Source organism: Cervus canadensis, chromosome 32 (assembly GCF_019320065.1).
Source record: "Cervus canadensis isolate Bull #8, Minnesota chromosome 32, ASM1932006v1, whole genome shotgun sequence".
Lineage (NCBI taxonomy): Eukaryota > Metazoa > Chordata > Mammalia > Artiodactyla > Cervidae > Cervus > Cervus canadensis.
Window position 1 is genome coordinate 22,932,314 of NC_057417.1, and position 27,635 is coordinate 22,959,948.

The window sequence follows — 27,635 nt, forward strand, 5'->3', positions numbered from 1 at the left end:
TATTCTAACTATTCAGTTCTTATGTATTTACCCAACAGAATCCAAATGTATGTCCAAAAAACATGTTTTTTTGGTAACAGTCCTAAATTGTTAAGAACCCAACTATCCTTCAGCAGGAAAATGAATAAACAAATGATCATATTTTTACACAATGGAGTGGTGTTGGTTTAGTCACTAAGTTGCGACTCTTGTGACCCCATGGACTATGGTCCTCCAGGTTCCTCCATCCATGGGATTTTCCAGGCAAGAACACTGGAGTGAACTGCCATTTTCTTCTCCAGGTGATCTTCCCCACTCAAGGATTGAACCCCAGTCTCCTGCATCGCAGGCAGATTCTTTAACAACTAAGCTCCCAGGGAAGCCCATACAATGGAGTAATTCTCAGCAATAAAAAGGAATGAGTTTCTGATATAGATACAAAAACATGGAGGAAACTCATAAACATTCATTAGCTGGAAGCTTAAGGACTTCCCGAGTGGCTCAGCCATGAAGAATCTTCCTGTCAAGCAGAAGACCCAGGTTCAATCCCTGGGTTGGGAAGAGTCCCTGGAGAAGGAAATGGCAACTTACTCCAGTATTCTTGACTAGGAAATCCCATGGCCAGAAGAGGCTGGTGGGCTACAGTCCATAAGGTTGCAAAAGAGTTGTACATGACTGAGAGACTAAATAACAACAACATAGTTGAGGATCAGAGTATATGAGGCATGATTCCATTTATGAGAAGTTCTAGAATAGACAAAACTAACCTATGGTGATGAAAACCAGAAAATGGTTGCCTAAAGTGGGTGATATAAGAAAGTAGAGAGAAAAGATAGGAAATGACAACAAGGGCCTTTCACAGACAAAGGAAATGTCCAATATCATGTTTTGGGAAGCGATTATTGGGATGTACATAACTGTGAAGCCCATTAGACTAAAGACTGAAAATCTGTGCATTTTACTGTATTAAGTAAAGCTTTAATAAAAACATACAAAACAAGCAAAAAATGAATAATGACTGTAATGGATTTAGAAACATAAAATATCTATTTTTAAAAGTAATTCTACTGGAGAAAAGCCCATTGGTCACCTTTGGAGGCTGCTATGTCATCAACTTATTATTCTAAAACTGTTTAAATAAAAGGAAAGAATCAAACATTTATTCTGCCTTTCCTATTTGAACTATATTTGGGCGTATCTAAACAGGTGATGAGGGTAAATTCTTTTTTAGTAACAGAATTATGGCTTATAAATGCAGGCTGAATGTAAAATTTTAAAATCACCATTTGTAAGCCTTAATGAAATAATGGATCTGGGCAAGGATTGTCAGTGGCTGCTAAAATCATTAAGTGAAAGGTTGATGGGGAATTTTATAATGGATGAATCAGGCTGAAAACACATGGACCCACTGTTGAATCTTAACATCATTAAATCCAGACAACCAGATTGTATGTATCTCCTGATGTGATGTGATAGGAAGTTTATAGCATCACCTGAAGTGTTCTTGCAGGAAAGAAGGAAGGGATAGATGAAGGAAACTGAGTCTAATCAACCTTCCAGATCTAATTACAGTTTAGAGAAAATGGAGATGACAGGGACATGTTAAAGACTTTAAGTAGGATCATCTGCCAAGTCCAGAGTGTGCAAACTTTTACCAGACAAATGGTTTGGTATCTTCAGTAAATGAATGACATGAGAATAATAAAAGTAAGGGGAAATGTTACAGATTAAAAGATACTTAAGAGGTATATGGTTCGGGGGGATAAATTAGGAATATGGGATTAACAGAAATACACCTCTATATAAAAAACATAAACAACAAGGATTTACTGAATAGCATGGGCTTCCCAGGTGGCTCAGTAGAAAAGAATCTGCCTGCAATGAAGGAGACGTGGGTTCAATCCCTGGGTTGGGAAGATTCCCCTGGAAAAGGAAATGGCAACGCACTCCAAGATTCTTGCCTGGAAAATTCCATGGACAGAGGAGCAGGTGGGCTATATCTCCTGGGGTCACAAAAGAGTTGGACATGACTTAGCGACTAAACAACAACAGCAAGGAACTCTACTCAATGTCTTACAATAACTTAAAATGGAAAAGCGCCTGAAAATATATATAGCTGAATCACTTTGCTATACACATGGAATTAACACAATATTATAAACAACTATACTGCAATTAAAAATTTAAAAAAATTTTAATTGAAAACAGAGATATCAGTCAAATACAATTTGTAGACCTTGTTTGGAACCTTGCTTGAACAAGTCATCAATGATATTGTTGTTGAGAAAAATCACACAGAATTTTGAGAAATACTTTTGAGAAACATGAACTGGGTAATGAATTTTACTATGTGTAAATTTATTTTGAGCCTATGCTTTAAAAAAGTCCTTCTGTGTTAGCAATGCACTCTAAAACTTTTATAGGCAGAACAATTCGATGTCTGGGGATTTGCTTTTTGAAGGCTGAGAGGCAGTGGCTGAAAAACACACAGCAAAATGTTGATATTTGTTGAAGCTAAATCATTTGTACATTTGGATTCATTAGACTGTTTTATTTTTGTTATGTTTCAAATTTTCCATAATAAAATGTTGAATTAAAGGAAACTAACATAAAATGTAATGACAATTCTTCATTCTCCAATTTGTTTTGTGGGGGAAAAAATAGCAAGAGACAATATTATCTAAACCCCTCACCCACTAGGGGTGGAATTCCCAGCCTGTACACAATTCTTCTAAAATTGAGGAATTTCAGAAACTCCATGGAAACCATTTTATTCTACAACTGACATCACATTGCTGGTTGTCTTTTGTAAGATCTCTTAGGGAAGGTTTCTTTTGGAGTGTGTGTGTGTGTGTGTGTGTGTGTGTATTCATGCATGTGTGTTTTTTCAGCTCTCTCTCTCTCTCTCTCTCTCTCTCTCTATATATATATATATATATATATATATATATATATATATATAAAAGACTATTTTTCTTACTTAAGAGGATGGCAATACATTTCAATAAAGATAGCAAAATGTTCCTGCTGTCTAATGCCAGCAATCTCTGTTTAAATGAACCTTCTCCTGCTCTTCCCTACAAAGCACCATTCTGTACTGTGAGGTATATGTCACAGTGAAGGCTGGACGACCACACGTCACTGCAGATTTTAAGTCTTTACAGGTAGGTGGCTGATGAGCTCTGGCTCCAGGGATGGCTTCACTATCTCCTTTTGGGAAGTGACTACAAACAGCAAAGGCAGGAGGATTGGATGAGCACCTGGAAACTCACATCCTTGCATGAAATTGGAGTATGCAGCAGAGATTCGAAAGTTCTCAACATCTTAAAAAACTAAGATCTTTTCCCCAAAATATTTCAGGAAAAAAGAGATGAGTCCTCAATAAAAAAAAAAAAAAAACCCCACTATTCTCCTAACTCTTTAATTCTTTAGGGATAGCACATATGGCTACTGTTTGCTGATATCATAAAAGGAGTCACCATGTCCTACTGCTGTTAAGTCAAGCCCAAATCCTAAGCCCCACTTAGGTCCAGTAGACCCTGGGATGGGATGGTGGACACTCCACACTGGTCCTAGAACCCTGTTCCAATTCCCGCTCTCGGTTGGAACCCCACCTTACTCCTATGTTCCTTCAACATCTTGTGGCCAAGTCACAGAGGACTCAAGATTCCTAAAACGGAACTCCTCGAATTTTCACCTACACACCTTCTTCTCTGCCAGTGTTTTCTAAGTGACTCCATCCGGCTGCTCAGAGGCCGGGGAGGTACACCATATTCTCCTCCCATTCATTCCTCACGCTGAGTCATCACCAGGTCCTTGTTGACTATGCCCCCTGAATGGTACCTGGATCCATCCCTTCCTCTCCCTGCCTGCTCTGGGTAGGCAGACACATTCCTCTCTCAGTTGCCACAAATTCCCTGACTCTATGTTTCTCTCTTCCTCTGGGTTTCTTCTTAGTTGTTTCTCCAACTACCCTTTCCACGTCCTAAAGGTGGCTTTTTTTTTTCTGGATTTCTGTCTTATCCCCTCTCCTCCTTTCTCTAGGCAACCCCTTCCTTCTTGCAACTTCGAATATAATCTATGTACAGAAGATGCCCAAGTCTATCTCACACTTTGTCCTCTCTCCTTTGTTTAATCTCCACACACCCAACTGCCCACTGGATGAACTGGATGGTGTCAGGACCCCTCTCAGAGAGAAAGCATCATCTCGTGCCTTCGTTCAGACCGCCTCATCTCCGAGAAGAGCACCAGCATCTCCCAATTGTTCAAGCCAGTAACTCGGGAGTCTGCCTTGCCCCCCACTCACTTTCATCCCCTCTATACACTCCACCCTCAGGTCCTGTCTCTTCTGCTTTCTGAATTTGTCCATTTCTCTCCTAACGTCTCACCTCTGAGTTCATTCAGTTCTATCATTCATTCTCGACATGGCAATCGAGGTCTTTTCATGGCAATAATGATCTTTCTTATATAAAAAAAGGCTGATAGCCACACTCACCTTAAATGCTTCCAAAGGATCTTGGTTATGGGTCCAACATGGGACTATATATAGACACACACACCACACACGCACACACAGATGTCTTTTTCTTTATCACATATGTCTTCTTTTTTTCCTTTCAAAATATTCACAGTGGTCCTTAAGAAAAAGCCAAATACCTGTTTAAAGATCTTGCATAATCTAGATGCCACTCAAGATTGCTGCCACTGCATCTAATATGTTTTCCCTAACATTTACCTTCTCCAGCCACCTGGAATACCTCAGTTTCCAGAATACATTTCCTTCTCAGAATGCCAAACCTCTGCACATGCTTTTGTCTCTGTCTGAAATATCTTTTTTTTCCTTTTAAAACCGTTTTATTGAGGCATGATTGATACTGAAAAGCTGTACCTATTTAATGTAAACTACTTGATGAGTCTGGAGGTAAGCATAGCCCTGGGAAACCATCATGTCAATGTGTGTGTGCGCTCAGTAGTTCAGTCGTGTCTGACTCTTTGCGACCCCATGGACTGTAGCCCACCAGGCTTCTCTGTCCATGGGGATTCTCCAGGAAACAGAACTGGAGTGGATTGCCATGCCTTCCTCCAGGGGATCTTCCAGACCCAGGGATCAAACCCACATCTCTTGAGTCTCTTGCATTGCCAGGTGGGTTCTTCACCACTCTGCCACCTGGGGATATCACCACAATCTATGCTATCAACATATATATCATTTCCAAACATTTCTTCTTGCATTCTTTATTATTACTGTACACCTTAAATGTACACAGTGATGTATGTCAATTACATCTCAATAAATAAACACTTTGTGAAAAGAACACAACATAAAATCTACCCTCAGCAAAATTTTAAGTACACAATGCAAATATTAACTATAGGTACTATGCTATACAATAAATCTCTAGAACTTAATCATCTCATATAACTAAAACTGTCTGGAATATTCTTATTCCTACACTCCATGCCCACACCTTTTTGACCTATCTAAATTCAACACATTTTCAAGTCTTCAACCTCATTTCCCTAAGGAGGAGCTTCCCAACGGCCTAGAGTAGGTTATTATTCTTTTGCTATTTTTTTGCTATTATTCTTCTTATTTTCCTCTTGCCCTATCTTTTCACACCTATTACATTGGTTATTATTTGCTAAATGAATGATTTTTCTGCCTGACCATAAATTTTATGGAGATAGAAGCTATGTCTGTCTACTGTGGTCTCCCTAGGTCAGTGTCTATTACAGCAGAGAAGACTCTCAACATGCCTCCCGATTATATCCAAAAGCATTCAGCTGAACCGCCGGTCACCTGGAATATTAATATATGGATCCAGATTAAAGACTAGTCTGTGAAACCCCAAAGTTGATTCTATCTAGACAAGACCAAGAACTTTTGCTCTGAGTTTTATCACACGTATACTCTAACCTTACATTGTGAAGATATTCCCATAGTCAGAGATGACCATCAACAGCAGAGGAAGGAGGACCAAAGACTCATGCAGTCTAAGGATAAGGCAAATGGGACTGAACTGGTGGTCTGCTTCCAGGAGTGACCATTATTCAACTACAATATCCAATAGATAGAGCAGACTTAAGCCCAAGAGATCCCAGTGGAAGACAAAGGTCAGAGGAGGCTTCTGGACGTGGGGGATTCTGATGTCAGGGGTCTCAGAGCCAGCAGGGAGAATCTTCTGTGGTTAAAATGGATGCTGGATGATAAGTCCCAAAGCTCGTGGACAGAGGAGTGGCGGGGGTGGGGATCAGAGCATCCATCAACAGGGCTGGTCAGAGCCGTTTCATGTCTTCTACTTGAGCTGAGATATTCATCTTCACTCTCAGACACTGGTACTCATGATACCTGAACTTTCAGAGTCAGATCAGAACTGTTTATACCATCTGCCCCCTGATTATCAAATCTACTGCTGAAGGTATCCCAGTTGGGATGGGGCCTCATACAGCCTGAGTCTGTGGACTATCCTGCAGATCTTTAGTACCATCAGCTCAAGTGCACTGGGCTGGGCAAGACAGCAGAGATGCCAACCTTGGGCCCACTTGAGTCATAAGAATGACATCCCAACTCCTCAGGAAAATGGGGGTCTGGGGGTATTGTGAACTATGCCACCAGCAGTTGTGGCACCAAGCTCTAACTCTGCATTTTAAGAACATCATTCTCACCTGGTGTAAAATAAAATACACACATTCATTGTACATCATTCACTGTGTGTGTGTGTGTGTGTGTGTGTGTGTATGTTAGTTGCTCAGTTGCGTCTGACTCTCTGCAACCTCATGGACTATAGCCCGCCAGGCTCCTCTGTCCATGGAATTCTCCAGGCAAGAATACTGGAGTGGGTAGCCATTCCCTTCCCCAGGGTCACTCACCAGGACATGAGTCTAAATCCTTTACGCGGGACTGCTGTGGAGTCTCCTGCAAAAGTTGCACCAAGAGGAAGGTCCTGGGGGCCGGGCTGGGCCAGGTAAGAAGGTTATCACGCCTGAGTCCCCCTCTCTCACCCACCACCCTCTTGCTGACTTCACCTCCATCACAGGTCGCTGGTCTCAAAAATATTTTCTTTTTTTTTTTCATTTATTAAAATTTTTTTTTCATTTGTTTTTATTAGTTGGAGGCTAATTACTTCATCAAAAATATTTTCAACAACAATGAGCACACATAGGAATTCTGCCTTTTATTCAGTCCTTGAGATTCCTGACGAGTTAAGGCTTTTCCTGATGGCTGGAGGATCTGACAGCATCTTTCCATTGCCTTTCTTTCAGATTCAGGCAGGCAGGACGCGGTGTGTGTCAGCCGTTCTTTTACATGAGGGTTCAGAATAAGACAGTGCCTTTTCATCCCCAAGAAGACGGATATATTGGAGAAACCTGAGGCCATCTGACACTATTTAAAAGTAATCTATTTGGTCTTTTCTCCTTGAATTTTTTCCCTCTTACCATTTAGACATGTTACCATAATATACATCGTTAAAATTGCTGATTAATGTTACTCAGAACAGGAGGAAACCTTTCAATTTTTTATCTCATTTATTTTCTCAGTCCTAGAAAGCACTTTTTTCCCCCTCCTCTCTCTCCACTGTATCGATTGTTTTGGTCACGGGAAAGCTTGCCTTTCATCCAAGCAAGAGCCCTAGAGTAAACCCTGCTGTTTTCCCCCCTCTCCCGAACCACAGTAAGGTTTTCAGTTCTTCCTATTCTTTAATTACTGAGGATGGAATTAAAAGGTAATGAAAAATGTCAGAGAATAGTTTGATCACCGATGGACCTATTTCTTAGTCAAAGAAATCACAAAGAAAAGGTAAGTGTTCTCAAATTCAAAATTTCCCCGCATAGCTAAAGCATATGATTTTATGTCATTTCTTGCAGGTTATTATAGGTTAATCTGTATAAATGTATGTGTGTACACTTTATACAATTTTACATATGTATATATGAGTGTATATATTACATAAAGCTCTGGTTTATCTCAGGCAGCAGGGATGGCTAATGTATTTTTCAAGAGAGGGGGGCTTGAAGGATGTGGACTCTTTCCTGGGCTCCTTTCTGAGAATAGATACGGATGTGCCAGGAAGTTGGCTAAGCTGAGGGCTTCCCTGGTGGCTCAAACGGTAAAGAATCTACGTGCAATACAGGAGACCCAGGCTCAATCCCTGAGACGGAAAGACCCCGTGGAGGACCTTCCTCTTGGTGCAACTTTTGCAGGAGGCTACACAGCAGTCCTGGGTAAAGGATTCAGACTCAAGTCATGGTGAATGACCCCGGGGAAGGGAATGGCTACCCACTCCAGTATTCTTGCCTGGAGAATTCCATGGACAGAGGAGCCTGGTGGGCTACAGTCCACGAGGTTGCAGAGAGTCAGACACAACTGAACACCTAACACACACATACACACGATGAATGATGTACAATGAATGTGTGTATTTTATTTTACACCAGGTAACAGTGATTTCTTAAAATGAGCATGGAACGTAAAGAATCTACTTGCAACACAGGAGACCCAGGCTCAATCCCTGGGACGGGAAGATCCCAGTGGAGGAGGAAATGGCTACCCGCTCCAGTATTCCTGCCTGGAGAATCCCATGGATGCAGGAGCCTGGTGGGCTACGGTCAGTAGGGCTGCAAAAGGTCAGACACAACTGAAGCGATTTAGCAGGCATGCATTGCTTGTATTACCACCTGAACCACCACTCCCAACACCATCCACGTAAAGACTGTCTTCTACAAAACCGGTCCCTGGTGTGATAAAGATTGGGGACCTCTGGGCTATGGGAAACAAGCGCATCAGTTCAGTTCAGTCGCTCATTTGGGTCTGACTCTTTGCAATCCCATGAATCGCAGCATGCCAGGCCTCCCTGTCCATCACAAACTCCCGGAGTTTATTCAAACTCATGCCCATCGAGTCGGTGATGCCATCCAGCCATCTCATCTTCTGTCGTCCCCTTCTCCTCCTGCCCCTAATCCCTCCCAGCATCAGGGTCTTTTCCAATGAGTCAACTCTTCGCATGAGGTGGCCAAAGTATTGGAGTTTCAGCTTCAGCATCATTCTTTCCCATGAACACCCAGGACTTATCTCCTTCAGGATGGACTGGTTGAATCTCCTTGCAGTCCAAGGGACTCTCAAGAGTCTTCTCCAACACCACAGTTCAAAAGCATCAATTTTTCAGTGCTCAGCTTTCTTCACAGTCCAACTCTCACATCCATACAGGACCACTGGAAAAACCATAGCCTTGACCAGACAGACCTTTGTTGGCAAAGTAATGTCTCTGCTTTTTAATATGCTATCTAGGTTGGTCATAACTTTCCTTCCAAGGAGTAAGGGTCTTTTAATTTCATGGCTGCAGTCACCATCTGCAGTGATTTTGGAGCCCAAAAAAATAAAGTCTGACACTGTTTCCACTGTCTCCCCATCTATTTCCCATGAGGTGATGGGACCAGATGCCTTGATCTTAGTTTTCTGAATGTTGAGCTTTAAGCCAACTTTTTCACTCTCCTCTTTCACTTTCATTAAGAGGCTTTTTAGTTCCTCTTCACTTTTTGCCATAAGGGTGGTGTCATCTGCATATCTGAGGTTATTGATATTTCTCCCGGCAATCTTAATTCCAGCTTGTGCTTCTTCCAGCCCAGCGTTTCTCATGATGTACTCTGCATATAAGTTAAATAAGCAGGGTGACAATATACAGCCTTGACGTACTCTTTTTCCTATTTGGAACCAGTCTGTTTTTCCATGTCCAGTTCTAACTGTTGCTTCCTGACCTGCATACAGGTTTCTCAAGAGGCAGGTCAGGTGGTCTGGTATTCCCATCTCCTTCAGAATTTTCCACAGTTTATTGTGATCCACACAGTCGAAGGCTTTGGCGTAGTCAATAAAGCAGAAATAGATAAGCGCATAAACATTCCCAAATCTCCAGCGTGGATGCTGAAGGTGCCTGGGATAAGAGACTGGTGATTGTACACTAGGGGAGGATCCAGGCTCCTCCATCCGACGCCTTCACAAAGACATCTGGAGAGCAGCCAGGTGCTGAGAAGACCAGTAGACACACCTCCAGCCTGTCCCTTGGAGGTGCGGCGCGGAACTCACGGGCGCCCTCAGCTGGTGGCGAGGGGCGGTGCTGTAGTGGGTGGCGCTGCCGCAGGGCGAAACTGACAGGCTCCGCCCCTCCTGCAGGGATAGGGCAGCCACGCAGGGCTGTCATCACCGCCACCACCACGGAGCCCGGCAGAGCCTCACACCCAGACGTTTGTGGGGTCCAGGTCGATGCACAGAAAATACCTTCACGCGTGGGGAGACCAACATCTGAGCGCCTTAGCAGTGGGCCTGATGTTTCCACCTGTTTTCCACAAAGCACAGCCTGCTGTGGCAATCAAATCTGGGGGTCCCTCCTGTCCCCATAACCCCTCCACCTGTGCCCCTGCCTCCGTGAGGACAGTGCTCCATCCATCATCCTGTTCTCCCCTCTGCTGGTGTTGTCTTACCCCCACAGGCTTCCTTCTCACACCATTAGACATTCAAATCCCTCTTAATAAAATATTAAAAATTTTTAGAATCAACAATTTACCAAATTATCATAAATTTTAATTTTATAAACATTATATATAAATAAACACATGATTTTATAAGCTATCATACAATTTTGAAACATTTAAGAAAGCTTAACCATCTCAATGCAGGGCTTCCTTCAGCTCCTTCCTTTCACAAGGAAGTACCTGGGTAAGTTATCATCTTCCATTTAACTGGACTTGTCTCCACAATGTCTCACTGCTTCTACGCATGCTGGGTCCCTTTAGGTGCTCAATCAGTCATGAATCTAATGGATATCTATTGAGCAATGTGTGAAGCATGGTTCTATGTGCCTGGGATGCAAAGGTGAGCACCATGAAGTTCTGTGCCCCATAAAGCTTGCAATCTGGCTAGTAAAGTTAGAGAAATACAAAATACATAATAAAAAAGTCATAATTCCCTGGCATGCTAGAAGCAGATGAGAGCTAAGGAAGATGGCAGAATGAGGAGATGAGACCAGGGTAGAAACTGAAGTCAGAGGCCAAGTTCAACATTCTGGGTCCAGATCTTTTCCATCAACTAAATTCCAAATGGATTAAGTGCCGAGTACACTAGTTGCGATCACATATCCATGGGATTTTTAATTGCTGGGCTTTCAAAGAAATTCTATGTAAATTCCAAGTAGGAAAGAGCCCAGCCCAGAACTGAAAATACAGGAAGAGTCTGCAGTCTCCAAAAGGGAGTGACTGGAGGGTGCAGGGAAGGTCCCCACCATCCCCATTGCTCCTGCATCCTGGACGCTCATTTCATCATAAGAACACGAAGTCTTTCATTCCATGAAGAGGGGTGTGAGTGTAGATGAGGGGCTGGCGGGGTATCTTAAAGGTTCTGAGCAATTAGGGATAACGAATGAAATCTGACACGGAGAACGGGCTTTGATTGTGGGTAGGGGTCCTGTGCTGGGTACCTGCCTGGCAGCACAAAAAGGAGATTCCAGCAGCGGAAGGAAGAAGAAATCCAATAAACTTAAACCTTACAATTGTGTCCGAGTCGTTCCCAACAAGCTTACTTCCCAGGTAGGCAAAAGTTCAGGACAGGGGCCAGTGGGGGCCCAGTGACCCTAAATGGGCACCCCCAGGAGTCCCCTCTTTGTGGCATGCAAGAAGACACACCAGTTAAGTGGTGACCAGGTCCTAAAGGATTCCCCTCACCCAAACCTTCACTGAGGTCCATTTATCTTAACTCTAACACGAAGAGGTTGGAATGCATCAATATGCCCAACTTTTTTTTTTTTTGACAGTGAAAATCATTTTTCAAACAGAATTTTAAACAAAACCCGGCTGAAGCGATGGAGCTGATCTGAACATGGGGCCAGCAAGAGCCCCTTCTGCAATCTTCTTCCTCTTCCCTCTTCCCCATCAGCCTCCTTAGAAACCTTTCTAAGAAACAGGAGAGTCCCACAGAACATGATTCTTCTCTCCTCTGGCATCTTATGGTTATTTTATGTACATGAACTGTCCAAATATGTAGGCTGGAAATTCTAATTTAAGGAGATGACTTAATTTTAAGAAAGATTTAAGGAGAGAATGAAACTGGATGGGAGTAGGAACCATATTCTCTTGCTAATTAATGTCTAGATTGTATCACCCAGGCATGGCCAAATTGTTCAACTTCTTGAAGCGGGTAAAGCTCAAGATGGGGTACCTGATTGGGTACCAATCCTGCTGGAACATCTTTAGGAACAGAAGTGGGGTGAACCATTCTGTCATTCACCCAGCTAAGGAAGCTTTAAACACACATCGAAAATGACCAGGTAGTGCTGCTCACAAACATAAATAGACCAAGAAGAAAGGACACCATGTCACAGACCTTGATTCCAAGTTCGATATTTTCTCCTCCATACACATCCATCCCAGGGTCCAGAAGACCAATTTCACCAAAGAACTTCCTGTTGACCACAAACGAGCAGCCGATCATGGCTGGTGTCCTGCAGGAGAGAGAGAGAGAGAGAAGTGATAGTCACGTGATACATAGAAAATGGAATATTACTCTGCCACGAGAAAAGGAAATCCTTTTCTCCAATTTGCAACAACACTTCTGGGGCTTGAGGGCATTATGATGAGTGGAATAAGTCAGACAAATACTGTAGATCTCGCTTATATGTGGAATCTAAATAAGTCAAACTCATACAATCTACTCAGAGTGGTTACCAGGGGCTGGGAGCAGGGTGGAGGAATTGGGAGATATTGGCCAAAGGGTCTACACTTGCAGTGAGAAGATAAACAAGTTCCAGGGTTCTCATGCATAGCATTGTAATTATTATTAAGAATAGTGTACTATGTACTTCAAAGTTGCTAAGAGTAAATACTAAATATTCTCACCACAAAAAAAAAAAAAAAAAGAAAGAAATGATAAATGTGTGACCTGTTAGAGAGTTGGACCATAAAGAAGGCCCTGTTAGAGAGCTGGGCCATAAAGGTGTCTGAGCACCGAAGAATTGATGCTTTTGAACTGTGGTGCTAGAGAAGACTCCTGAGACTCCCTTGGACAGCAAGGAGATCAAGCTAGTCAATCTGAAAGGAAATCAACCCTGAATATCCATTGGAAGCACTGATACTGAAGCTGAAGCTCCAATACTTTGGCCACTTAATGTGAAGAGCCAATTCATTGGAAAAGACCCTGATGCTGGGCAAGACTGAGGGCAAGAGGAGAAGGAGATGGTAGAGGATGAGATGACTGGATGGCAACACCGATTCAGTAGACATGAGTTTGAGCAAACTCTGGGAGATGGTGAAGGACAGGGAAGCCTGGGGTGCTGCAGACCACGGGGTCACAAAGAGTCAGACGTGACTTAGCGACTAAACAACAGAGGCATTAGCTAATGCTCTGGTGGTTACCTTATTGCAAGACCCAGAATTAAACACTTGGATGAGCTCTCTTCAGGGCAGGGCAAGCGGAACTCTCACCTCCATCATTCTAGATACCATGCCTCTATTAATATAGCTGAAAATCCCACGAGCATTTAAGGTAACCCCATTGTATGACTGAATTCAGCTTATGGTCAGCTTCAGAGCTGTGGCTTAAGATCCTGAAGTTAGACAAAAGGGCCCTTCATTTAACTAACATGTAACAACCAAGTTACGTCACTTTTCTGAGCCTCAGTTTCCTTCTCTGTAAAACAGGAATTATGGGGTAGGAACCCCATGAGGTCATCGAGTGAGTGAGTAAATGAGTGAAAGTCGCTCAATCGTGTCCGAACTCTTATGACAATCAAATGAGATAAAATACATTAAGGATTTTGAATAATGCATGTGCTTACTCTATCACTTAACTCTCTCAGTCTGTTTTAGAAAGTGTATCTACTTTAAACTTGCACCATGTTATCCAATTGTGTCTCACTTGAAGAAGGAGAAGGAGGGGGAGGAAGAGAAGGGGAAGGAGGAGAAGGAAGGAGAGAGGGAGGGGAGGAGGGGGAAGAAGAAGAAATAGAAGCAGGCAGCCTCCTTCAAGGCATTTTACTGGTGCTGTAGGGGATAGAGAAACATCCTACATTCAAGCAACTAAGTTATTATTATTACTGTTATTATGGCTGCCATTTATTGAGTGATTACTGTCTCCAGCATGAGCGCAAAGCACATTTCACGCACTGTCTCATTTAAAAACCCCCATGGTTGTGTGAAAGAGGGAGGACCTCTCCTGCTGAAGCCCGCGGAGAACTAGCGACCCAGCATGAATCACAGAGCAGAGGCCAGGACCATTTGCCTCTCAAAGCCCTTCATTTCAGTCTTTCTGCCTCACTGCACTCCTCAGAAATGGCTTTGTGAAAAAGCCAGTCTGCTAAAGGCCAGAAATGCTGGTGAGATGCCTTCCTAGGCGATAGAGAGGTCTCATAGCGGAAGCCCCATGAAAGTCCACTGGGACTTCTAGGAAGCTGTTAGGTGGGATTCTCCTGAACTGAACTAGAGATCTCAACAATAGATCTTTATCTGCTCCTTCAGATCTTGAGCCTGACTTTAATGTCCAGATTTCTGAAAACTGGTCAACCACTTGTAAAAGAAGGAAACTAGAACACTTTCTAACACCATACACAAAAATAAACTCAAAATGGATTAAAGATCTAAATGTAAGACCAGAAACTATAAAACTCCTAGAGGAGAACATAGGCAAAACACTCTCCGACATAAATCACAGCAAGATCCTCTATGACCCACCTCCCAGAATACTGGAAATAAAAGCAAAAATAAACAAATGGGACCTAATGAAACTTAAAAGCTTTTGCACAACAAAGGAAACTATAAGTAAGGTGAAAAGACAGCCCTCAGATTGGGAGAAGATAATAGCAAATGAAGCAACAGACAAAGGATTAATCTCAAAAATATATAAGCAACTCCTGAAGCTCAATTCCAGAAAAATAAATGACCCAATCAAAAAATGGGCCAAAGAACTAAACAGACATTTCTCCAAAGAAGACATACAGATGGCTAACAAACACATGAAAAGATGCTCCACATCACTCATTATCAGAGAAATGCAAATCAAAACCACAATGAGGTACCATTACAGGCCAGTTAGGATGGCTGCTATCCAAAAGTCTACGAGCAATAAATGCTGGAGAGGGTGTGGAGAAAAGGGAACCCTCTTACACTGTTGGTGGGAATGCAAACTAGTAAGACACTATGGAAAACAGTGTGGAGATTCCTTAAAAAACTGGAAATAGAACTGCCATATGACCCAGCAATCCCACTTCTGGGCATACACACTGAGGAAACCAGATCTGAAAGAGACACGTGTACCCCAGTGTTCATCGCAGCACTGTTTATAATAGCCAGGACATGGAAGCAACCTAGATGCCCATCAGCAGACGAATGGATAAGGAAGCTGTGGTACATATACACCATGGAATATTACTCAGCCGTTAAAAAGAATTCATTTGAATCAGTTCTAATGAGATGGATGAAACTGGAGCCCATTATACAGAGTGAAGTAAGCCAGAAAGATAAAGAACATTACAGCATACTAACACATATATATGGAATTTAGAAAGATGGTAACGATAACCCTATATGCAAAACAGAAAAAGAGACACAGATGTACAGAACAGACTTTTGGACTCTGTGGGAGAAGGCGAGGGTGGGATGTTTCGAGAGAACAGCATCAAAACATGTATATTATCTATGGCGAAACAGATCACCAGCCCAGGTTGGATGCATGAGACAAGTGCTCGGGCCTGGTGCACTGGGAAGACCCAGAGGAATCGGGTGGAGAGGGAGGTGGGAGGGGGGATCGGGATGGGGAATACATGTAACTCCATGGCTGATTCATGTCAATGTATGACAAAACCCACTACAATATTGTAAAGTAATTAGCCTCCAACTAATAAAAATAAATGAAAAAAAAATGTCCAGATTTCTGACCCCATGGGATACTTCTTGGTACCCATGTGATCCAGCAGCAGTGGTGTCAATGGGAAGACCAGTGTTGAGAGTTGAAGGGACCAAGTTTGCTGAATGCAGGTGCTGCCATGGAAACTGAACTTGCGTGAAGTGAATGGAGCCTCTGGATCCCAGTGAAGTCTCTGCAGAGCATCGCTGTGAAAAGACATGCAATGAGACCAGTGCAGAGAGAGCAGGAGCTCAATAATAGTGCTCCTTCGTCCTCCGTGTTTTCCCAGGAATCTCACACCAAGCATGCCTATAGACACAGCATATCGCCCTCTTTCGGGGCACTAGCTACCCCAGAACAGCAACTGCTTCACTTTAACTGTCAAGCATTCCCTGCAGCCCTTGGTCCCTTTCAGAGAAGTAGCTGATCCCTCTTCTGGAAAAGTATATGAAGTCCAGCCCCTGTCTCAGTTAACTGATCAGGAGTCAGCATGGATCCCAAATGGGGTCTATCAAATTATGTTTTTCTGAAACGGGATTGAGACAGTGCCGGGAGTTAGAACTGGAGGGTCTCAGCCATCTGGAGGGCTGAGGCTGCCGTTTGGGGGCAGCTCTACTGGTCCTTGTGCACACGGATGGCTGAGCAGAGGGAGGCAGATGCCCCTCGGAGGGTGAGACCAGGGGGTGCAGGGCAGGCTGGAGTCTTGGGCTGCCCACTTGCTGACTGGCCTGGCTCTGCACTCTGCCCCTGGATGATGTGAGAGCCCCTTGTGTCTTTGTGATCTGTTCTCCTTGACTTAAATGGGATGTGTTAGATAGGTTTCTGTTCTTTGCAGCTGAATAGCACAGCTATGACAAACCTAGACAGCTTATTAAAAAACAGAGACATCACTTTGCTGACAAGCAGCCATCTACTCAAAGCTATGGTTTTTCCAGTAGTCATGTACGGATGTGAGAGATGGACCATAAAGAAGGCTGAGAGCCAAAGAACTGATGCTTTTGAATAGTGGCGCTGGAGAGGATTCTTGAGAGTCCCTCGGACTGTAAGGAGATAAACCAGTCAATCCTAAAGGAAATCAACCCTGACTATTCATTAGAAGGACTGATGCTGAAGCTGAAGCTCCAACACTATGGCCACCTGATGCGAAGAGCTGACTCATTGGAAAAGACCCTGATGCTGGGAAAGATTGAGGGCAGGAAGAGAAGGAAGCGACAGAGGATGAGAGGGTTGGATAGCATCACCGACTCAATGGACATGAGTTTGAACAAACTACGGGAGATAGTGAAGGGCTAGGAAGCCTGGCGTGCTGCAGTCCACAGGGTCGCAAAGAGTCGGACACGAGTGAGCAACCGAACAATGACAACAATCTTCCCTCCCTGCCATTTCCGATCTGGGGGAGGATGGATGTTTCATCAGACGGCCAGAAGAGGCAAACTGCAGAGAAGATTCCCTCTGAAGTTCCAAGCCAGGGTCACCCGGGAGACAGAGAAAAGCCAGCAACAGGCGCACCTGGAGGTGGGAGGGGTGGTCCAGGGAGGTCGGGAATCTACAGAGAAGGGGGAATGGGAGGGAGCAGTGGGGTCACCCCAGGTTTTTAGAGAGCCACTGCTGAGCACATCAAGAAATTCTGAGAAGTTAGAATACTCTCCAACCCTGAAGTGCAACATCTGAAAATTCCCAACATCATCACCCATGTGTGGTAAGATCCTTCTCTAAGACACTACACTTTCTAACCGCTCAAGGGCCAGCGGGACAGTTAGAACCACAGTGCACAGCTCTTGAATGGGTGGTTCTGGGCACAGTCTCAAGGCTGAAAAGAATGTTTCCCTGAGATTGGCCTAGGATCCATCAGCGTCACCAGGATGGCTCCTGAGAAAAATGCAGCTTCCCAGGTGCAGCCCAGATCACGGAACCAGACTTACAGAGACGGGACTCAGGAATCTGTGTTTGTACCAGCAGAACCATCCTACAGAGCCAGCTCCCTCTTGAACCATCAGGTCTCCAAGAGCAGAGAAATTATTCCTCTAATTTCTCATTGTATTCCCAGGAGCCAGAGCCTTGCTAATGTTACAGCCAGATGCTGGTGAATGAATGAATGAGTGTAATAGATCTGGTGACCACCCCTGGTGGGGAAGGGCTCCATGATGTCCCAGGGACGAACTGGCTGACCTAAACTTGAAGCCAAGGACAGCGGGGGAGTATGCAGTTACTAGGGGGAGAGACAGAGGGATAAATAGAGAAGAAGGAGGGAAGGAGGGGAAGAGATGGAGGAGGGAGGGGAGGAAGATGGAGGAGAAGAGGCAGAGAGGCAGGAAGGACTCAGGCCCTAGCCTTTCACTGTCAAGGACATCGGCTGCTTCTTCCTCCCGGCAACTCTCACATCACCCTTTAGGAAACACCTTCTGCCATCACGCAGCCTGCTCTTTTCACGCAACTGGCTTTACCTGGATGATGTTTTATTTTTCGGTTGCAGTGGCAAAGAGAGACGGATTCACTGTATGAGTCCCCCTGGGTTCCCCACCTGCTGCTCACAGCTCGGTTCAGTGTATTCAATCAAAATACAGAAGCTCCAGGATTCCCCACAATGGGAAGGAGGGGTCCCCTAGGGCCTCCTCATTAAAACTCAGCCACAGCAGCTACCCAGCTGGCACGAGGCCCCACCAAGAGGCCACAGCCAAGCAGGCCACTGTCTGAATGCTGGCAGGCCGTCAAAACCCAAAGATGAAGAAGGGTAGGAGGCTGGTCCCCGTGCACCGAAGGTGCAAAATGAGCATGTGACCATTATTGCCATTGGTTGCATGTGGAAAGGTCCCCTAAAGGCCATGGTCAAAACCTGCCATGGGGGACTTCACTGGTGGTTCAGTGATTTAAGAACTGCCTTGCCATGCAAGGGATGCAGGTTCAATCCCAAGTCGGGGAATTAAGATTCTACACGCTTGGGGAGAGAGAAACTAAGCCTGAGTGTGGCAACTACCGAAGCCCAAGCACCATGACTAGAGAGTCCATGCAGGGCAACGAACGACCTTGCACGACAGTGAAGATACTGCCTGCTGCCAACTAACACCCGACAGAGCCAAATAAATAAATAAATATTAAAAAACAACAACAACAACTTGTCACAGTGTCAAGAGGGTGCCTGGGTATCGGTTCACATCCTGGTGTCCTACTGAGGCCAAGCTTGACACAGATGGTGCAGAGGAGGGACTGGAAGCAGCCTGGGAGACCAGTCCCTGCGGGGTGGCCTCCCTGCTAAGCCAAGACCCTAGTCCTGCAAACAGAAGGACTTTGAGGCAACCCTACGATGCTGGAAGCAGGGCAAGGCTCCAGCAGGTGGCTGATGCTTCACTGGCTGATGCGGAGATGAAATAAATCATTACAAGGCATATCCTCACCTCGGCTGGGCCAGTCAGCATTGCTGGCAATCTCAGGGGAGTGCCTGCTTTGAATTCTGGATTGATGATGGATAGCTGTGGTCTTCTCAACGGGAAGCCCCTGCCCAGCCCTACCAGGACCTGCCACACCGTCGGCAGGGTGAGCCAGACCCGTCCTTATAACCAAGAAGTCGCCAGGGCCCCACCCCACGACCCCTCCGGGGTCTTGTCCCCACCTGCCCAGGAGCACGAGCCACAGTCGATGAGCTCCTGGACCGTGAGTCCGCAGCCTCGTTCTTCAAACTCCACTGCAATTACCACCATCAGCGCAAACATTTCAATTTGAAATCATTCAAAAAGGATAATCATATTAAGGGATCTGCCAAAGTCTAATAGCTCCATTACGGAGGAGAAGCGCAGAAATTAAAAATAATCACTTTTATTGTTGCTGTTCCAAAGAATATACTCAACACACCACAACTGTTCCAGCTGACAGAGAGATAAGAAAGGGAGAGACAGCGAGGCAGACCCAGGAATTTCCACCCAGATATGCAGAGCTTTGTCTCTGTCATTGCTTCCCCTCCTTGTCGGTGATGTGTCCACCCTCAAACCCCTTCACTGGCTCCCCACCCTCTCCTGAGTGAAGTACAAGTTCTTCCTTAGCATCTCCGCCCTCCTCAACATCTCTCCTGCCATCGGCCCTATAGAGTCCACAGCCAGTTACATGGGGCAATTCATTGCTCAGGAAACGCATCCCAACTTATGCCCAGCCATCCTTCTCCAGAAATGTCCTCCACAAGACCACCTCCATCTGTCCAAAGCCTACCCACACCCTTAAAAACACATTTATCTTTTGTAAAAAAAAATACATATGTCTTACAGAAAATACAGCTTGACAAAAATAAGAAAACAAACAAACAAAAATCATCTGTGTTCTCTGGCCATAAGCACTCCACTCTCCCATCCAACCCCTGCTATTCCAGTTCATCTCCTCAAGTTCACCAGATTCATCCCTCCTCCCACTCCCCTGGGACCCATAGTCCACTGGCCCTGCCACCTTGACAACGGACTTCCTCCTCTTGAGTTCTCCCTGTCCCCCAAGTCCAAAGCCATGGTTGGTTGTTTTAACAGTGGCCTGGCTTCCCCACTCCCACTTTGCATTGTTGGCAAAACTGATGCCAATAATTGCATCTCTCTGTTGGCTGACTTCTTCTTAAATTCAGGGCTCTGTGTGTGTCTGTTGGGCCCTCAGAGCTGCCCCAGGGCCCGAGTTCCTCCTCCGTCACTCCTAGAAGACTCTGCGCCAGCAAACCTCCAACACCTCCTCCCCTCTCCTCCCTCTCAACCCGCAGCCTTGCTTCTTATTTCCTTGAGAAATCAGCAAACAAAAGAGAATGACCCCACCTCTCACATCCACACACTTAGTGGCGTGGCCAACGTTTTGCCGCAATTGAACTGTTCTTGCTCTTAGCTGAGGCCAACCCCTCCTCCCATCCTCTCTTGCTACTCTCACTACCCCCATCCTCACTCCTGCAATCCTCTCTCCCCTATTCACACCTATATTAAATATCTTTCCTTATTTCCACACAGGCTTCCCTTGTGGTTCAGCTGGTAAAGAATTCGCCTACAATGCAGGAGACCTGGGTTCGATTCCTGGGTTGGGAAGATCCCCTGGAGAAGGGAACGGCTACCCACTCCAGTGTTCTGGCCTGGAGAATTCCATGGACTCTATAGTCCATGGGGTCACAAAGTCGGACGCTTAGTGACTTTCACTTTCAAATTTTTTTTTTTTTAATTCCTTATTTATTTCAGGATGTGCTGGGTCTTCGTTGCTGCCCAGGCTTTCTCTAGTTGTGGCAAGCAAGGGCTACTCTTCGTGGCAGTGCTCAGACTCTCATTGCCCTGGCTTCTCTTGTTGAGGAACATGGGCTCTAGGTGCGTGGGCTTGGCTGCTCCACAGCATGTGGGATCCTCCTGGACCAGGGATCGAACCCGTGTCTCCTGGACTGGCAGGCAGATTCCTCACCAGTGCACCACCATCTTTTTAATGGCAATAATCTCCCACTTTGTTGTCCTCACCATCTCTGAATTTTAAAATCCTGGGTACATTTTAGAACAACACCCACAGTTAACATCTTCCCTCTTGGCTGGTTCGTTCCAAGCCACTCACAAAGTCTACAATCCCCTTCTCTTCTGACCCACTTTCCTTACAGCTATCTCTCCTCGTTTTCTGCTCCCCTTTACAGCAAAGCCCCCTTTCAGAACTGTCTACACCTGATGCCTCCAATTTTCTCTCCCGTTCTCTCCTAAGCCACTCAAGCAGGCTCTCATCCTCACCACTCCGCTGCAAGTGCATCTGTCAAAATCAGAGATGACTCATCTGAAATTGAATGGCCAGTTCTCAGACCTCATCACGTGTGAGCTCCCTAGCTGCATCTGACACAGCAGATCATCCTCTTTCCTTGGAAGTAGGCTCTCCACACTCGGCTGTCTTCCTAGATGCCCCTTCTGATCTTCCTTCTTGACTCTTGCTTTTCTCTCTGAGGTTCAGAGGAGGAGGACTCCAGGGCAGAGTCCTTGGTTCTCTCTTCTCCATCTACACTCACTCTTTGATGATCATGTTTGCTTTCTTGGCTTTCAAAGCATTTACATTCCAATAGTTTCCAAATATACACTCCTGTCTGAATCCTTCCTCTGTACTCCAGACTGGGTACATCCAATTGCCTGCTCAGGGTCTCATTACATCGAAGAGATCCCTCAGACGTGGCTAGAAAGGAATCATTAACCTACCCTCCACTCAAGCCCATTCCACCTATCTTTCCTATTTAGGCAACGTTGACTCCACTCTTCCAAGGGCTGGGGTAAAAACCTTGGTGTTGGCCTTGGCGCCAAATGGTCAGAAGTCCTTATGGCTCTACCTTCCACATAAATCTTAGATCTGATGATCTCCCATCATCTTCACTGCCATCATGTCAACTGAGCCATCATCATTCCATTGCCTGGATTACTGCCATGGCTCCTAACGGGCTTCCACTCTGCTCTCGTACAATCGACTCTCAAGGCTCTACTGAAACGTAAGTCAGCTCAGGTTATGCGTTTGCTGGAAACCCTCCAGTGATTCCCCATTTCCTTCAGAGTAAAAGCTAGGGTCTCACAACATCTTCCCAAGCTCCATCTAGACAGTCTGAGTTTCTCAGCTTCTCCTTGCCCTCTCGGCTCCAGTCACACCCCCAGGAAAACACTCCCAGGAATAACTAAAAACAGAGATTCCAACAACTTGTACATGCGTGTTCACAGCAGCATTCTGCACAGTAGCTGCTGTGAACACACATGTACACAAAGTTGAAACAACCCAATGTCCACCAATGGATAGATGGATAAGCAAAATGTATGTGGTCCACCCATACAATGGATAACAGCTCTGAGACAGGCTATAACATGGATGAACCCTGAAAATATTATGCTAAGTAATAGAAGAAAGGAGATCACATATGATTTCACTGTATGAAATGTCTAGAACAGGCAAATTTATGGAGATAGAAGGCAGATTGGTGGCTGCCAAGGGCAAGGGGGAGGGTATAGTGGGGAGTGACCGCCTAACGGATGCAGGCTTCCCATTTGGGAAGATGAAATTGTTCTGCAAGTACATAGTGGTGATGGTTGCAAAATATTATGAATGTACTTAATGTCACTGAATTCTACACTAAAGATGATAAATTGCCTAAGTATTTTACCTCAGTAAAAAAATGTGGAGCTGGTGATAACAATCCTTAAGCTTCCTTTGATTCCCATTATAAATGGGAACATAAATTTTCCAACTGCAAAGAGAAAGCAGGAGACTGGAGGAGTGGATCTACCTCCATCCTGACCTTCTGTTCATGGAGACAGATTTTCTAGCACTCTAGAGATAAGGTCCCAAGATACTTCCAGTTTTAACTCAAACACCATATTTTTAATCTGGGATCAAGGGCACAGCACCAAGATGCTCACTCTAGGACGGGCAGGGACACAGGGTCCTAGGGTTCAGGGAAAGCGCATTAATCTAAATGTCCTGCTGGGCAGTCATCCAACCGTCTGTGACTCAGTCTCTTCATCAGTAAACTGGGCATGAGACTTTGCCCTGAAGACCTAAAAGCACCGTGGTAAGAATCTGATGAGATGAAAACAGATGGTCTCCATGCAGCACGATGTACTCAACACGTGTGAAGTGTTATCAAAAGCTTTAAAGAAGGGAGTTCCCTGGTGGTGCAGTGACTAAGACTCCACGTTCCCAATGCAGGGGGGCCCAGGTTCAATCCCTGATCAGGGAACTAGATCCCACATGCTGCAACTAAGCGTTCACATGCCACAACAAAGATGGAAGATCCAGTATGCTGCCAAGACCTGGCGCAGCCAAATAAATAAATATTACAAAAAAAGAACTTAAAGGAAAGCAGAAGGATGAAGGACGGAGGGAGAGGGGACAAGGAGGGAGGAACTGGTGAGGGGGTATCCTGGCAAACGGTGTCACTCCAGGACATATTCCGGGTCTAGAATGAGATGGACAGTGAAGGAGGGCTGAGTTCTAGGAGGAAAGAGAAATAAGAAAGTCTAGCACACCATGTGGTATAAAGGTGTGAAGTCTGAGGTCAGTGTCAGGGTGGGTTGTAAAAACACCCCAGGAAGAGAGGGGAGTAGTCACAGTGGCCCCAAGAGAACTGCCCATCCAGCCTGCCCCACAGATGGCCCAGCCCATCCTGAGGTCACCTCCTCTCCACCCTGAGGTCAGAGTCTGTGCCTCTGACTGTGTTGTCTGTGAGAGATGCCCCTTCCCTGATGCTCCTTGCACCTCTTCGACTCAGCACCTTATCCTCGCTGCACAGAAAAGATCTGAATAGGGGTCAAGTGTGCCTGCTCCTCCCTGCATTTGTTCATCTGGTCAACCAGCACTGCCAGGCAATGGAGAATGCTTTTGTTAGACTAAGTGCTGAGTACTTGTGGAGATAAAAAAAACAGCAGGAGATTATCCTAATGGGGAAGCAACACAAACACTATTTCCTGTTGTTCCTTAGTAAAATTGGTTTCTGGTTGAAGTTATGGAGTTATAGCTATATATCTTTATGTCTATATCTATAGGCTTCCCTGGTGGCTCAGATGGTAAAGAATCTGCCTGCAATGCAGGAGACCCAGCTTGATTTCTGGGTCAGGAAGATCCCCGGGCGAAGGGAATGGCAACCCACTCCATACATTCTTGCCTGGAGAATCCCACGGGCAGAGAAGCCTACCTATACCTATGTGTTAGTCGCTCAGTTGTGTCCGACTCTTCGCAACTCCATGGACTAGGGCTCGCCAGGCTCCTCTATCTAAGGATTTCCTAGGCCAGAATACTGGAGTGGGTTCCCATTTCCTTCTCCAGGCGATCTTCACAACCCAGGGATTGAGCCTGGGTCTCCCTCATCGCAGGCAGACTCTTTACAGTCTGATCAACCAGGGAAGCCCATCTAAACCTATGCATATGTGCTAAGTCATTTCAGTTGTGCCTGACTCTTTGCAACCCTGAGGACTGCAGACCACGAGGCTCCTCTGTCCATGCGATTTTTCAGGCAACCCTGGAGTGGGTTGCCGTGCCCTCCTCCAGGAAATTTTCCCAACCCAGGAATTGAGCCTGCATCCCTTATATCTCCTGCATTGGCAGGCAGGTTCTTTATCACGAGCACCACTTGGGAAGCCCATCTATACCTATACCTATATCTGTATGCATGAGCGAGGCTGCGGGAGGAGCAAACGCCAGCGGGTACAGGGGAAATAAGGAGCTAGAAAACGGAGACTGTGCATCTGTGGTCTGTGGACAAAGCAATGAGCTGCCTTCAGAACAAAGCCCTCATCAGGAAGGGTCTTCCTCCCACCCCTTTTCATCGACTGCTCCTACCACAATACCAGGGTGTATGTGTGTCCCAGCGTGGCTGGCTGTCATCATCACCATGGGATACAGGAGCTGGACAGTCAGTCTGTCCCCTGTTTTGCCCTCCCCACCTCATACCTCCTGCCGCTCTTGGAGCTCCCAGCTAACCCCCTGGGTGGTCATGTCTCCAAATGCATGTCTGGCTGATGCTTCAGGTGCCAGGGGTCCGGAGATTACACTGCTTTCTATTTTATCTTTTCTCTGGGCCTTGTTGCCTTTCCCTGACCTCAGGCTCAAACACCTGCCATCTTCCTTGGTCTCAGCTCTGCCTCAGCTAATACCCAGGCCTGTTAGCTGAGCATCTTCTAACGCCAAGGCCTCATTTGTAGAAGCACAGACAACTCAACGCCATCCCCGGGGTTGTCTTTGCATGAATTTCTGCCAAATCTTCTTCTCAGGGTCCAAGCAGCACTGGGTATTTTAGGGGTTTCATCACCTTTTCTGGCAATAAGTGGCTTGGTTAATCAAAATGCACTTATTTCAGTGCATTTTGTTACAACATCGCACATCATGAGTTCTTTTATACCATTTCCTAATAAGCACAAGTTCCTGATGTGAATGTCAGGCATAGACACTGGTATCTAAAGTGACCAAAAGACAGGGCAGGGGTGAGAGAGGAGAACCCGGTAGGGAGCTCAGCACCCAGACCAACAGTGCCCTGAACTGAGGAACAGATGTGTCTGGTGCTGCAGGAAGATAATTTATAACCGTTTCTAATCCTCAAAGTAGCTCTTTTGTTGTTGTTCAGTCGCTAAGTCGTGTCCGACTCTTTGTAACCCCGTAGACTGCAGCACACCAGGCCTCCCTGTCCCTCACCATCTCCTGGAGTTCTCCCAAGTTCATGTCCATTGAGTCAGCGATGCCATCCAACCATCTCATCCTCTGCCGCCCACTTCTCCTCCTGTTCTCAATCTTTTCCAATATCAGAGTCTTTTCCAATGAGTCAGCTCTTCACATCAGGTGGCCAAAGTACTGGAGCTTCAGATTCGGCTTCAGATTCGGCATCAGTCCTTCCAATCAATATCCAGGGTTGATTTCCTTTAGGATGGACTGGTTTGATCTCCTTGCTGTCCAAGGGACTCTCAAGAGTCTTCTCCAGCACCACAATTAGAAAGCATCAATTCTTCAGCACTCAGCCTTCTTTATGGTCAACCTCTCACATCTGTACACAACTAGTGGAAAAACCACAGCCTTGACAAGACAGACCTTTGTAGGCAAAATGATACCTTTGCTTTTTAATACACTGTCTAGGTCTATCATAGCCTTCCTTCTAAGAAGCAAGTATCTTTTAATTTCATGACTGCAGTCACCATCCACAGTGATTTTGGTAGCTCTACTTGGTAGTTATTATTAACCCCATTTTCCAGCTGAAGAAACTGAGGCTAGAGGTTAAGAGAAAACAGTCCAAGGGTAGACACATGCAAATAAGTATGGAGTTAGAAGCAATCTGCTGATGTCTGATCCCACACTGTCCTAGGTATCCTGCTGCTTCCCAGACAAGATCAGTGAAAACCGGCAGCAGCTAAGAGCTCTTGCACTGGGTAAAATAAAGTGGTCCCGCTTTGAAGATTTCTGGGAACTTGCAGCTGCTGAACAGTAAAAATACAATTTGGGGGAAGGAGCTGGCTGGCTCGCACAGAATTCTCAACTGGCACAGTACAGTAATTTAATACTCAGAGTTCCATTTGCTTCTGCTCTACATATAAATACCAAAAGGGTAAGTACCGCTGCCTTTTTAAAAAATCAAATGCTGGATCCAGCACACACATTTCGCACCAGAAAATGGGACCCAAAGGCCAGAGCTTTGCCTGTTAAATGGAGGGAGCATGTTCCCTTTTGTGGCTCAAAAGATAATTCACGCTGAAACAACAACTTCCTCCAGATTGGGAAGTGGACTGCCTGGGTATTAAGAGCCTTTTCTGGCAGAGGTTAAAGGCAGTGCTCATCTCTCTGCAGTGTGATTTTTCACAGATGCAGAAAACGCCAGTGGGGATTGAAGTTGTCAGTCCCAAATGCTTTTCCTTGGCTCGCTGATTTGCCTGGGCTGGATTTATTAAAAAGGAGACCCTCTCAAAACTCTGCAGTAAGATATTTCTTATAAGTAATTTTCTCAGCATAACACTTTTGTTCTTTGCTAATCACAGTTTGTTTAGGCTTTGAGAAACCAATTTGCAAAGAATTCATTGAAAGTGATTTTGGTAAAAGCATCAAGTTTCTGAATAAGTGGTAAGATATTAAAAAATTATCAGCCATCAATGTATATATGGCATACACACACACACACACACGTTATCTTGTGAGATGAAACATAGATTGAGTGGCTGTTTGGGGAAGAGAAAAATAAGAAAAGTCCAGAACAAGATTCTGACTGTTTCTGTCCAGCCAGAGCGCTAAGGACGTTTTTCACGGATGAACATCTATAATCCATTTGAAGATGATGAATCTCAGTGAGGCAAAACATAAC

General features: G+C 45.2%; 1 protein-coding gene across 1 annotated transcript in view; it reads right to left on the minus strand.

Moving 5' to 3' along the window:
* Positions 1 to 27,635, minus strand: part of GALNT17 (polypeptide N-acetylgalactosaminyltransferase 17) — a 413,864-nt gene that overhangs the window by 72,920 nt on the left and 313,309 nt on the right. Inside the window, exon 6 of the mRNA XM_043456316.1 lies at positions 12,347 to 12,464. Within this exon, the coding sequence (XP_043312251.1) occupies positions 12,347 to 12,464 (118 nt within the window). The remainder of the gene's footprint in view (positions 1 to 12,346; positions 12,465 to 27,635) is intronic.